This window comes from Leptidea sinapis, chromosome 37 (genome assembly GCF_905404315.1).
Source record: "Leptidea sinapis chromosome 37, ilLepSina1.1, whole genome shotgun sequence".
Classification (NCBI taxonomy): Eukaryota; Metazoa; Arthropoda; class Insecta; order Lepidoptera; family Pieridae; genus Leptidea; species Leptidea sinapis.
This window is the reverse complement of record NC_066301.1, coordinates 4,796,668-4,810,929: the sequence shown is the minus strand read 5'-3', so window position 1 is coordinate 4,810,929 and position 14,262 is coordinate 4,796,668. Positions and strand designations below refer to the sequence as shown.

At 35.8% G+C, this 14,262-nt stretch overlaps 1 protein-coding gene and 1 non-coding gene across 2 annotated transcripts; one reads left to right on the top strand and one right to left on the bottom strand.

The window, feature by feature from the left end:
• Positions 1-87: 87 nt before the first annotated feature.
• On the top strand, positions 88-13,969 carry LOC126975759 (collagenase-like). The gene is made up of 8 exons (XM_050823789.1): positions 88-192; positions 780-828; positions 5,143-5,305; positions 6,541-6,710; positions 8,463-8,564; positions 9,858-9,997; positions 12,039-12,156; positions 13,511-13,969. The coding sequence occupies exons 1-8, from the start codon at positions 148-150 to the stop codon at positions 13,900-13,902; spliced, it is 1,179 nt and encodes a 392-aa protein (XP_050679746.1). The 5' UTR covers positions 88-147; the 3' UTR covers positions 13,903-13,969.
• On the bottom strand, positions 10,401-10,474 carry Trnas-gga (transfer RNA serine (anticodon GGA)). Its single transcript has one exon. It is a non-coding gene; the product is annotated as a tRNA-Ser (tRNA).
• Positions 13,970-14,262: the final 293 nt, after the last annotated feature.

Sequence of the window (14,262 nt, the reverse complement as noted above, 5' to 3'; positions counted from 1 at the left end):
TGTTAATGAGAAATAATTATCGATAAATCGATATTTATCAATTGATTATTAATCTTACTAACACAATCAGAGCTAAACATCTAAGATGTAGTTGACTATTTAAGTGCCTGCGAGGATAACCAGTAAAGAGTCTATGTGTTGATTGCAATGTGGATAAAAGTACTCTTTCTTGTGGCTTTTGTGTGCCATCAGGTAAGATCGTGTACCTTGTATTACGACTTACTTATTATTGAGTAAACTGGTTGCGCCTACACAGATCAAATATACGTCGACATTTTTAAGCCCAAGCAAATTTTCTGTTAGATTATCGTGCTCAAAGATGTATGTTGGACATCTTCCTCTTATCTCGTCATCAATATTAGCGCTTCTTCAAAAATTGTCTTATGTAGTATTGCTGCCCTTATTTTCTACGTTATATTATGAAAAAAATATTATGTAGGTACTAAAATCACATTTCAATAAATTTTATTACATTTCTTTTGCCAATGGACTTATTTGGAATGATGAATATAAAATAATTTAATAATAAAATGATAGATAATTAAATATAATATTAAGAAAGAATTAAGTACCTAATGTAATTTTTTCCGGCATTTTTTTATGTAGTTTCTATAATGTGCCTGACGTAGAAAATTATACACGAAGTCTTAATAGGATGTGATATAAAATAGTTTTGAAACTTAAAGATTTCTGCTAAAGAATACATAATATGTACCAAGAAGGTACTTAAGGCCTTCTCTCTCTCTGACTTTTATTATATTACATTACTTTTCTTACAGGCACCAGCTGAATTACTAATTCCTGAATTCATAGAAAATCTAAGAGAAGGTAAGAAAATCATGGGTGTATAAAAAGGTACACATTTCAAGTAAAATTATTATGTACAAAAAAAATAATAAGCACATCGAATTTTGAAATATGAAATTCCGTAGTTTGTGAGAAAATTGTTTGAATTTCGAATAACAGTATTTTACCTTTGTCATTCGTAGGACACATTGTAACGCATTCCATTGTAGGTCACTACAATCAAAGTTAAAAAAAAAAGGTTAGAAAAACCTACTCACTTGTCTATATTTTGCTAGTAATAGACAGGGAACTTCAAGAATGTACATACTAATAAAATGCCTTACTTTTCGTTACTTTATTAAAATGATTGATGGAATATATAATGTTTCCATTCTAAAAAGACATTGAGAAACCGACAATCGCCTTGTCAAGAACGAGAAACGAAGTAATTGTCGTCTTTTCTTGACAATATCCGATCGTTTTTGTGTGCAAATGGTAGAACCTAACCACAAGTTTAATTGCGGAAACATGTACGGAATTATAAACCATTACGGAAATATAAAACTTCATTTTGTATTCAAGTTAATAAAAACAGATGACTATAAATAATTAACTATAATACCTATACCTGTTTACACCTGGCAACCCTAACGTTGCGGATTACTGAGAGCTGGCAAGTGGCAATCACATTTAATATCCCAAGATTGGCTTTTTTTGTGAATTATGTTTTGTATGAAAATAAGGGACGAGACGAGCAGGACGTACTGCTGATTCTTGAAAAACCCCAAAAATTCTGAGTGGCACTACAACTGCGCTCGTCCCCTTGAGACATAAGATGTTAGGTCCCATTTGCCCAGTAATTTCACTAGCTACGGCGCCCTTCAGACGGAAACACAGTAATGCTAACACATTACTGCTTCACGGCAGAAACCAGGCCACTGGTAAAATGGCTATACTAAAATGAATAACAGGTATTTGCGGCCAATTTTATAGGCATTGCCTTATTTCTAGAATCGAGCAGTGAGATATTTTGCTATTTTTAATTTTATCTTATCTGAATATAGGCGTCAAAAAGACTAATTACTTTATTATGGAAAGATTTTGCATCTTTTATTTTTGCTACTATAAGTCGTCTGTGCTAGCTCAGAGAATTATTTTAAGAATTATTTTAACTCCAAATGACCTTTTATTTCGTTACTGTATTTATATAACTGTTCAAAATACACTGGCCTGCAAAAGTAAGTATCACACTTTTCAAATTAATTTTTTTTCTTAACTATAGAAGGTAGAGATTTAAGATTAAAAACTTTTTGTTGCAAATTTTATAGGCTTTAATTCTTAGAAACTAAAATTATACATTAGTAACATTTTTAACTTAAAAAAGATAAAACAATGAAAATAGACATTTTTAGTTTAGTGTAAAAAAATTCAACTAAAATGTATTACATGTTATTTAATTTTTAATAACTGGTATTGCCTCCTCGAGCCCCGATTACAGCTTCGAGACGGTTTGGCATACTGAACACTAGGTTTCTGAGCCGATGTTGGGGAATATTCTCCCATTCTTCTACCAGGGCCTGCTTTAGTGCCCTGAGGGTGCTGGTCTGCGATTTCAAGCTCATCCCGGGCGTGTTCAATCGGGTTGAGATCAGGACTTCTTGATGGCCAAGCTATCACGCTAATACCGACCTCCTGAATATACTCTTGTACGATATGAGCCGTGTGTGGCCGGGCATTATCATGCATCAGCATCGATCCATCACCCATATTTGCTAAATACGGCCCTGCATACTCATTGAGAATCTCTTGAGCATATCTTTGCCCAGTGAGGGTGCCATTTTCTATGGCCACTAGCTCTGTGCGACCTTCTGAAGATATGCCAGCCCATACATGTACACTGCCTCCACCGTATTGGACTCTTTCTGAGATGCAGGCTTGAAAGTATCGCTCACCAGGTCGCCTGTAAACACTTCGCCATCAGAAGTGTAAAGGGAGAATCGAGACTCATCTGCAAATAAAATTCTTGACCATTCTTCTTCATCCCACTGCATGTGTTCACGGGCGTATCGCAGTCTCGCTACTCGATGCTGTCTCTCGAGTTTTGGGCCACTCGCTGGTCTTCGGGGTTTCAAATTTGCTTCAGCAAGTCTTCTTCTCACTGTACTGTCACTAATGTAGTCCCTTCGGGCCTGAAGTAGCTGTTGCTGGACTTCAACTGCATTTTGGTGGCGATTTCTTAACACAGTGGAAATAATATAACGATCTTCTCGGGCACTGGTACACCTGGGTCTGCCATTACAAGGTCTCCTCAGATGGTGTCTAGTCTCTTCGTACCTTCGCTTTACCTTCTGGACCGTTCGTACCGTCACACCCACCATTCTTGCAGTGCGACGCATACTGATGCCTAGTTCCAGAAAAGCCATGATCCTAGCACATTCTTCAACTGAAAGAGGCATGATAAATAAATGTTATGTGCTTTTTAGCATACATTTTTAAAACAAGACCCATCGATCTTGAAAAAAATTTAAAACAGAAAGAAAAATGTGAATGGTAAAAGTGTAATTCGGAAACGTCCACTTTGAAAAAGGAATGGTTTTGTTTTTGAAGTTTTTTTTCAGCCAATTCTTAAAAGAAGGTTACCGACTATAAAGTTTTCATGTACAAAATTAAATTCTCTTTGGAGTCCATTTTATTTCGAAAGTATATCTTGTGAACTTAAAACGTTATCCCAATTTTAAAAGTGTGATACTTACTTTTGAAGGCCAGTGTATTATGTGTAGGTAAGGGTTTTAATTTGTGACAAAGCTTATAATTTCTATTACATATAGCAATACTTGACACTGACACCATTGTTCATCTATAAGTTTATTTGTTCACTTGTAGCCGATTAGCGAACGCAATCACAATAATCATATCATCTAATTGACGATCTAACAATATGGTATCATTTATCAGTGGATAATTAAATCACGATAAATTTATTAATCCGATTAGCTAAGATTCGCAAAACATAATCTATTGAATATACCGACAAAGCATAAGAAAACTATTATTTTATTATTGATTGAAAATACTTAGGACGAAAGGTTTATCCGTATTACGAAGATCTTGAATGTATCGGGGCCGACTGTTTGATTGATGAATAATACAACTAATACATTGACTACGACCAGCTCAAAGACGTCCACTGCTGAGCATACCTTCCGCCAAAGACTATCTCAACAACCGATCATGGACGGTCAGCATCCAAATCTCTCCTGTGGGGGATGTCCCTTACTTCCTACTTGTAGTCGTCACTCGAGAACTTTCTGTACCCATAGGTTATAGGTTCTGCGAGCGATGGACCTGCTCATCGCATTTCAAGTTACAAAGTCTTTGCGTTATGTAGATATCATAGTTCTACTGCGAATATCCTCAGTCAGTTAAGCGACTTTGAGAGCCAACAGTGAAATACCACGTTTTGGAGCCATGTCATAACTGGCAACATACACGGTTTGAATACTTCAGTGTTTAGGTACTGAGGGAAATTGGACGTGAGGAAACTTTTGAAAGTTTGCCTAGCTGATTTAGATCCATTGACCTCATTGTCGATTGATTCCTTTAGAATTCTTTTTGATGTCATTTCTAATATACTAGATACTACTACCGCTTCGGAAATAAATGGCGCTCTGAGAGAGAAGAAGCGGCGCAAGAAACTCTCCCAGCATTTTTGCGCTCCTTTTAATAAAAATATACAATATTGTACTTTCATTGCTATTGCTATAAAATAATCATAATAGTCCCAGGCTGTCCGATCACTTAGATATTCATCTGTGGATTTAGGACAGAGACATATTTTTTTATAAAACATTTAAATTTATTTATAGATAATGCCTGAACAGTGGCTGGGACTTTATTATAAAAGTGTATACATTTACCCTTAAAGCTATTTTGTATCTTAGGATATTGTGTATTCCTAGGTACCATATTCGTCAACAGCTGCCAGGTTCAGTCGTCGGTGTTGGTAGCACGATCTCGTCCAGAGATTCTTAGCACCCCTTCTCCACCGTTACTACGGTCGCTGTCATAGCCTGAATTGGTAGAGAATAGGGGACTTTTTTTAGTCGTGTCTGCTATAGTAGGTGGGGAAGGGGGTGCCTTGGTTATCACACTTGGCATGCGGGTTAGTGACCGCAGAATAGTAGTAACTATTAAGCAGGTAAATGATGTTGTAGTGAATTTTACTATGAATTGTAAAAAAGTAGCTTTGTGTTTAACTTGGAGTCAGCTACTGCAATGTCCCCTTGCGATTATCCTGAAGAATCTGTTATCACAAATCCTAGCCTCCTAGTGACTCAAATGTTGTTATTTTTTCAGAGACACCACAAGGTCGTATTGTATCAGGATGGGAGGCGCGTCTTGGCGAGCACCCTCATCAGGTCTCCCTCAGGATCACGGACTGGCTCGGCAGATTGCTGGGCTGTGGTGGATCTATCATTAATGAGGAATGGGTGCTCACCGCTGCTCATTGCACCGCCCAGTGAGTGCACAAGCAGTTGATTGAACCAGATTCCACTCATGAGTTTGTGTTATACATTATAATATTAGTCTATGAGACGTACCTACTACATAGTATTACATGAAACCATGTTAGTTTTAAAGTCCTCTCTTCGATGTACACCAGCAATCATGTTGACTGATCGTGCGGGTTGATATTCTTGCCTAAGCAGATTTGATATGCTGCTGATCAGCGGCATTTACTACTATACGAATGACAGCACGGGGTATGCTCTTACACAGCCTTGTCAACATATCTCTTGATATATAGATTTTATATCAAATCAATATTACCTTAGTAATTAAGGTCAAACAACTTGTGTCAATTTTGTGTCAAGCTGGCTTAGTTCAGGTTAATCGTTCACTTCTTCGGGTTCATAGTAAATAGAGCTGCTGTTTAAATCTATAGCTAAGCTTTCATTAATTAGCTCAGATTTCGACTATAGGCAAATAAAATATCTAACATCGTATCAGTATTAATGTCTCGCTGTACCTATTGCTCCCCAAGTATAGCAAGATGCAAAATATTTCTTTTCCATACAAGATACTATGGTGGAGAAGATTCGTTTGAAAGGAATTGGGATTTTTACAGGGCGGGAGACCATTCATAAACTGAGGTGCTCCTCTTCAAGGAAACCCTTTTTTCATATTATCTCTCGGTTTTTCTTTTCCTTCTTGAACCGAATCGGACTCTTCACCGATTATTTCCAATATGAATTGAACTGAAGATCTTTGCTCTCTACCAAAATTACGCATATTAAACACAGAGCAAACAATACAAACAAAATCGTAATAGGTAGGTACTTATGTGTGACATCTGAGCGTTCCTATTTGCGTCTCGCAAGATTGTTCCCTAAAATAATTATTTATGACAAATATACCTTATAAGTTATATAAATTGCGAATTGCGATGTACATCTCGATATTCTTAAACGACTTGTCCATGGTTAAAATAAAAAAGAGTATGTGTAGGTAATTAATCTGTCCTATTAATAAAGTAAGCAGTGTAAAGTTACTCCAACTTTAAAACATTTTGTCTTTATCGTACCTTTATCACTACAGAATTACATGACAGTAAGAAGTAATTTTAAACTTGGAGTAACTTCACACTGCTTCTAATAATAAGATAGCATATTATGTAATATGTATACGCACGCAGGTAGATAATATGTACTTCTTTGGCGTAACAAAACAATAATCCTTAATTTTTTTTCACAGCTACCGTCTTGTCACAGTATACGCTGGACTCACCTCCATATCTAACGCAGAGTACTTCAGTGAGACTTCAGAGTGGTACAACCATCCATCCTACAATGCGCAACAACCAGGAATCGTGCAGCAAAACGACATTGCTTTGATAAAACTACAGATACCTGTGACATACAGCGGTAAGATCTTTGTACTAACATTATTTTAGGCGGCCAGCCTCGTATTCCTTGACATAGTAACATATGTCTACTGTGGCATAGTTAAGACGAAATATCAAGTCAATATCGAATATTTATTTAAAACTTTTGACAGGTCGCTATTTAATATTAACTTTAAACAGCGAAGACGACTTTTACTGATAACAGTTAAATTTACCATTAATTTTTAGATGACGTCATCTAAAAATTGTCAAATGGTAACCTTCATTTTTTGTTTAACCGGTAGTTTAACATGTTTGCTGTAATATCTGGCGTTTGGACACAGGTGAGACAACCGTTGCTCAGTACCTAAGAAGCATAGATTAGAATTGAAAAAAAAAAGCGTTCCCGTCAAAAATAAATTACAAATTTCATTTTTACTACTAAATATTTACATAAGAGCTTACTATCTAATTATAGAAGCAATTAACAATTCAGGCCGTAAAATATAGGTATCAGAAAACTTATTTCTTTAACCCTTTATACGAGTTGGGTCTGGCGTTCCCGTTGTGCTGTGGATTTTTTATATAGCACTAAATGTTTCATGGTTAATGTCACTGTCGATGTCATGACAGTGACAATGATTGTTAACATATATAATTAATTCAGACTAGATGTCAAGACACTACATTTGTTTTTGCTAAAGTTTGTTGGTGCAACCCAGCCTCAGAATTCTGCCTGATAGTTATAACTCAAAACTAGTTTTGCAGGTTAGAACACTTCCAGACTTCCTTTTAAATCTATATGAAGTCAAAAACATAATACAAAATGTAAAATTATCTATATATATTTTAAGATTAGATTATCAGTATTAAAAATGAGAATTCCAGGTACATATATGAGCCATCAATTAGTTTAAAACAGACGCAATATGTACGTACGTAGGTTGTATGATTAGTACCTATTAATGATATCTACTAAAAACGATAATAAGGTATATAAAGTTGGATTCGATAAGATTAGAGGTAAAACATCCAAGCTATCCAATCAATGGATCGATCAGTACACTAAATTATACGGCACAAATTTAACAAAAATAACTAATACTGCACCGATTTGCATGCTATTTTCATCATTGAGTAGCGTGGTTCCCTAGAAAGGTTTTAGTTTTTTTATGTTTATTTATTCGTGTCGAAGAAAATAATCCTTTTGGGAACTTTCAACGGATACGCTGTCTAATCCCTTTGAGATATAGCAAAATAATGTATCGTGGAGTTGTATATCTGATATAGGTCTACAGAAAAGTCCATGATGGCATATGTCTATCTCTTAAGGATAACATACTATTTCCATTTAAAAAAATTGTCAGTTATAAAGCGGTAATGAGAAAGCTGTTTACACAAATACGATATTAATCCTAATCATTTTATTACTACAATTAAATTAATTATATGTTAGTTTCTTTTTATATCTTTAATTATTTCACAGTTTTTTTATTTGTTTATGAATAGTTTTAGGCTATAACATATTATCTATACTTATAATATTATAAAACGGAAAGATTTGATTGTTTGTTTGTTTGCATTGAATAGGCTCCGCAACTACTGAACCGATTTGAATAATTCTTTCACTGTTGGGAAGCTACATCATCCCCGAGTGTTATAGGCTATATTACATTTTCAAAAAATTAGGAATCCCTACTAAAAGTCCAGTTATGTAGGTAATAGCTATAAACTTATAAAAATTATATAGTTATGTTATCGTCAAATAATTCTACTTATATTTTTATTGTAGCTAATTTGAAGAGGATCCAGATACATTCATCATCAGATGCGTTCAGGGACTATGATGGACTTCAAGTATATGCTAGCGGCTGGGGGAGAACGTGGACAGAAGGTGAGACTTGACAATCAAAACAATTCTTTGTGTGTTATTGTAATATCATTTCAATTTTTAAATTCACGTATAGGTAGGTGCTTTGTGTCAATATTTAAAGTCATCATGGTCAGAATTCCATTAGCAGTGGCGGATTTACCAGCAGGCTGAGTAGGCTGGAGCCTAGGGCGGCAAATTTTAAGGGGCGGCAAATTTAGTTCATAATTTTTTAAACGCCAGAGGTCCCGCATTGTTCATAAAATGTTGTTATTCAAATTGTGTATTAATCCTAGAAGTGAGGGTTATCACTTTAAAAACATAACAAATTGTTTATTCATATTATGAGGGTATTGTACAGTTTTAAGACATACATTACCTTACTTTAAAAGTGGTACAAGATTGAGATATTTTTTGCATAAAATAATGTTTTTTGATAATTCTTTGCTGTTAAAGTAATCAAGGATCTAACACGGTAGTTGGTACCATTGTTCTCAATGATACTAACCATACGGGAGAAGTTGATGTAACGAGAATGGAGCAATAACAAATCATAAAGTTGGAATTTTATTGATATTAAAATTTACGCAAAATTTGAATAGCCTACGGGCGGCAAATCTGAAAATCCGCCACTGTCCATTAGGTAGTTATACTAACACTTTGGGAAATAGAAGGAAGTGTCAAAAAACTGAAGAAGGGAAAAATAACTCTTAATTTATAGGGTATTCGTTTATTGCTTTTTTTTTGCAATATCGGTGTGATTTTTATAACTAAATAGGCATTATAATATATGTGTGATTTCTCGGTTTACTATGCTATCAGTTATCACATTTCACTTTTTCGGCAAAAGCAACGTAAAATATAGGGCTGCATACACTACTACGTAAAAGTATACTTGGCTTTATATATTTTATACGTACTTTTGCATATGGAATTACATAACGATTTATCGATACTTCTACAAAAAGAAGAAGATTTCGATTTCGAAGATTTTATATATTGCACACTTGCTCATGAAACTTATAAGAAAACAAAAAATATTAACGTGTGCAAATCTTCACTATTTTAAAAAAAAAACGCGTTACGTCTTGAAGCGGTTTATCCTCTCATTAGAAGTTATCACTTCAAAAACAAGAAGTACTTATTGGAAATACCTTTTGTCATTTTAATAATCAGATCTTTTATAGGCAATAAATATCTAAAAAATGGCATTATCTTAAAACGAGGAAGAAGAAGAAGTCGTCGAAAGTCGAACAAACACCACGTATTCAATGACCTTTTGCTGGTATTTGGCAATAAAAATCAAATTGTTCCCAGGCTCAGTACCAACGGAGCTCCAGTGGGTCTATCTCCGCGCTATCAGCAATACAGAATGCAACCGTTTGTTCGGCAGTATCATTAATGAGAACTCAATCTGCGCGAGATACTTCAACCTTACATCGCAGTCAGTGTGCCAGGTACAACAATAATATGTATTATGGCCTCCTTTCTTCGTAGAGGTCCGGTTTCAAAAAAAATTTTGACTATATCTTTACACAAATAAAATTTTGAAAAACAAAATTTTATGAACGATGCGGGACTCGAACCCACGACCTCCGGGGTTCCGTGCCGATGCTCTAACCAACTGAGCCAACCTTTCGAGTGCCGCCTCGTTACAAAATTCTGTTTGCTTTGTTCAACTCTCAGATTGTGGCTTCATCTACAGGATCTACTTTACAGCTAATATTTGCATATTAGGAAATTGACTTGAGATGTCGCTCTTGTAAATCTAAACAGTATGTAAAAAAACATAACGTTTTTAAAGTGATAACCCTCACTTCTAGGATTATACACAAATAAAATTTGAAAAACAAAATTTTATGAACGATGCGGGACTCGAACCCACGACCTCCGGCGTTCCATGCCGATGCTCTAACCAACTGAGCCAACCGTTCGAGTGCCGCCTCGTTACAAAATTCTGTTTGCTTAGTTCAACTCTCAGGTTGTGGCTTCATCTTTTTTTTTGTTTTTCAAATTTTATTTGTGTATTAATCCTAGAAGTGAGGGTTATCATTTAAAACATAACATATTGTTTATAACTATAATTTAAAATATTACAAGGGTTGGTCTACGGTTAAAGTAATTAATTTTGGCGATTAAAACAACCAAATTGGTAGTTATTACGTGACTCATTTTATGTAAAAAAAATTTTTGGTACACGAGTTTTACAAAAGCTTAAAAAGAAAATATTTTTAGACATATGATAAATCTATACTAATAAACTCAGAGCTGATTTATTTGTTCGGTTATACTGCGAAAACTACTGAACCGGTCACAGTAATACATATACATATCATCAAATGCGTGATTCGTACAAGGTTTTAGTGTATTATATTTCTTCCCTCTTTATCCTTATCCGAAACCTATATTTTTTAAATTAGAAATGCCTATATTTTCGCAATAAAATGATTCAGTCAAACAACTGTGAGAAGGCGGTGCGGGGTAGGTATATAATTTATATGGCAAAACAACGTTTGCCGGGTCATCTAGTATTAATCGAAAATAATGCCATGTGACCCTTACTTAAATTGCTTTTGGACTGTTACACTTTCACTATTGGACTGAACAGTAGATGAGCACCTCAGCGACGCCATATTCTGTCGTGCAGTAGTAATTTGATAACATTAATGTGTTTCGGTTTGAAGGGTGCCATACCAGCGAAATCACTGGGCTAGTGAATCACGTCTTAAAGAAGAGAGTGTAAATGTAATGCCACAGAGAATTTTTGATTAAATCATGAATTCTGATCTAATATAAACGGTAATACTTACTATCAGGTGAACATCTTACTCTTTTCGGCAGAAATGTCCTTAAACATTGAAGCAGTTTTCCAAATGTATACCATGGCAATTTGACAAACAATACTTATTCAAAGTACTTAAGGGAATTAATTACGGCACATTAATTGGTTCTGGGACTACAGCTTCGGCTGCCGAAGACAGCATATGCGGCAAATGTGTCGGTATTTGTGCCGTTTGGTGTCGAGACACTTGGCCCGTGGGGTCCAGAGGCACGCAGAATATACAAAATAGCACCTACGCGTCTTAATAGGGCTACTGAAAACCCATGCGCTGGCAGCTATTTCGGCCAACGGATCAGCCTAGCTATCCAACGCGGAAATGCTGCCAGTATTCTTGGTACACTTCCCCATACCAATAGTTTTTATTTAATGTAATCATAGTATTGCACACATAGTTATAGATTTGTTTTTTTCTTTATTTTGAATAATGTCTTTATATTAATGTTCATAATAATCTCGTATGGATAAGTGGCTTTCATACACAGTGCAGTTGCCAACGATATTTCGTCCAAGTACAGTCAAACTGTTAAACGAAATTTCTTCTGCGTTGTTGCACTGTTATACGTACTTCATTAAATAGTGCTACGAAATTTATCTTTTTAAATTTGTTTTTTCTATTTTTTTAAATCTAAGTTTTTTTAAATTTACTATCATTCCAGGGAGACAGCGGTGGTCCTTTAGTTCATCGCAATGACCAAGACGTTCCTATTCTAATTGGTGTTACTTCCTTCGTGGCTGGAGCTTCAAGTGGTGGTTGCCACTCGGGACATCCTGGTGGTAGGTTTTATTATTATAATTTTATACTTTCTGATAAATGTGGGTACAGCAAATAAAGATGGGTACTCTGTCGAATTTTCAATAGACGCTTGATGTAAAGGTACTTACTGTAGGTACTTTTTACAAAGTACCTACGGTTCTTATTTCAACATAAATTTAAAATATTACCGTATTGCGGGCTTAGGTTAGGTTAGGGCTCAAAACCCTTCCGTTGGTGTTACTGCGTTGTATTTGTGGAAAATGAGATGTATAAATCACAGGTACAAAGCTTCCAAGACTCCTTATCTTGGTAGCTTTAAACGCCCTGTAATTATAGCAAGACGCAAGGAATAATTCTTATTCTTAAAGTTTTTTTAGCGGAAATGTTTGGTGAACAAAATACTATATTATGTCAGTAACATGGTAAAACAAATGCAGATTTCTCGATTTTCCGGAACGTCAATAGAACAAAAACGTTAGATCAACATAAAATTTATTTTTAGTAATCACGTCCAATTCAACCCCAAGAAAAAACAAGTTTGAGTTAGAGGAGTGATGTCACATACATCACTCCTCTAACTGCCAGCCTATATCGGCATACTTCGCGTCGATATATCTAGCGACGTTCAGTTCCGTGGTCACTGAGAAGAGAAGATCAAACTGGACTCTAAAAAGCTTGGTGTACTCAGTAAGGCGAGACAGTACTTCCGTATTAGCGACCGCCTGCAACTATATAAGGCGCGAATTCGGCCTCACATGCTGTTCTCACCTCAGGGCGGGCGCCGGTACTGGGGGTACCAGCTCCTTCCATTTGACCGCATACAACGAAGAGCGGCTCGAATCATCGACAGTCAAATCATCCCCCATCGTGATGATTTGGCGTTGCGTACCGGACATTTCGTCAAAATGCAAAATACCGCCCGCATCATGTTAACGTCTGGCATTCAACAATGGCGCATTTTGCAAGAAATTTCTTGCCTCGTACAGCCAGCTTGTGCAATAAATTACCGGCTGCTGTTTTCCCGAACCGATACGACTTAGGGACCATGAATAAAAGTCCATTCTCTCACAGATATGCGCTAAACTTCACAATGACAACTATGCCAAATACTATTCTCGACTTCTGTCAACCCCCAGGAAACGTGCTCTGCAAAGGTCACGAAACGTCGGGACAGTCGTCGTAAAGTAATAATAAAAATGTAATTTTTAGGCAAAAACCTAATGTGAAAACACAGTTACAATTTCTACTCGCCTTTTAATTTCCATAGGCGGTTGCATCTTGCCCGATTGCCCCCCCTTATATATATATAAAAAAATCTAAACAGCACAAATCTTTCAAAAAATGTGATAGATATACATGATGTCGTTTTTTCAGGTTTCGTCCGACCAGGCCCATTCCTGCCGTGGTTTGAAGAAATAACTGGTGTGGATTTCGAAAATCTTGATGAGCCAGAGCCTACTTCTACTACTACAACAACAACAACAACAACAACTACTACTACTACTACACCTGAACCTACAACACTGCCACCAAATACAACAACTTCTGAAATCACCACAACTACGACTACAACACCCGAATACTCCACGACAACACCAACGCCTTCCCCACCAACACCAGAAGAAGAAGAAGATGATGATGACAGTAGCGAAGAACTGTCTGAACTGCTCAAGAGACTGGAAGTTAAAGTAAAAGTTAAGGTCAGGTTAAGCAAATACAAGACAAGGAACGGGACAGTGCAGGAAAATGTCGAGGAACTGGATTAATTTATAACTTATTTAATTAGTTTCATGATTTCACTAAAAAGAGTAACAAATAAAAGATTTATATGTATTTTATTTTATTTTATTTGACCATTTTTAGAACTACCACAGGAACTAGTCCCTGCTACACTAAGGTCTGTATTCCAGGTGGGGTCTCAATACTATACCATGATCAAGTGATATAAAATTGGTCAAAAAAAAAAATATAATATTGCTCATCAAAGCAATCCCAAACTGCTGACAAGCGGTTAACATCAGAGATCCCTTTTAGCGCCTTAATAATTCCTGGTGCACATAAATAGCATGTTGGCCGGTCTGTTTTACTTCGAAAATAATATAATAAAACTAATAGAAAATGCACAA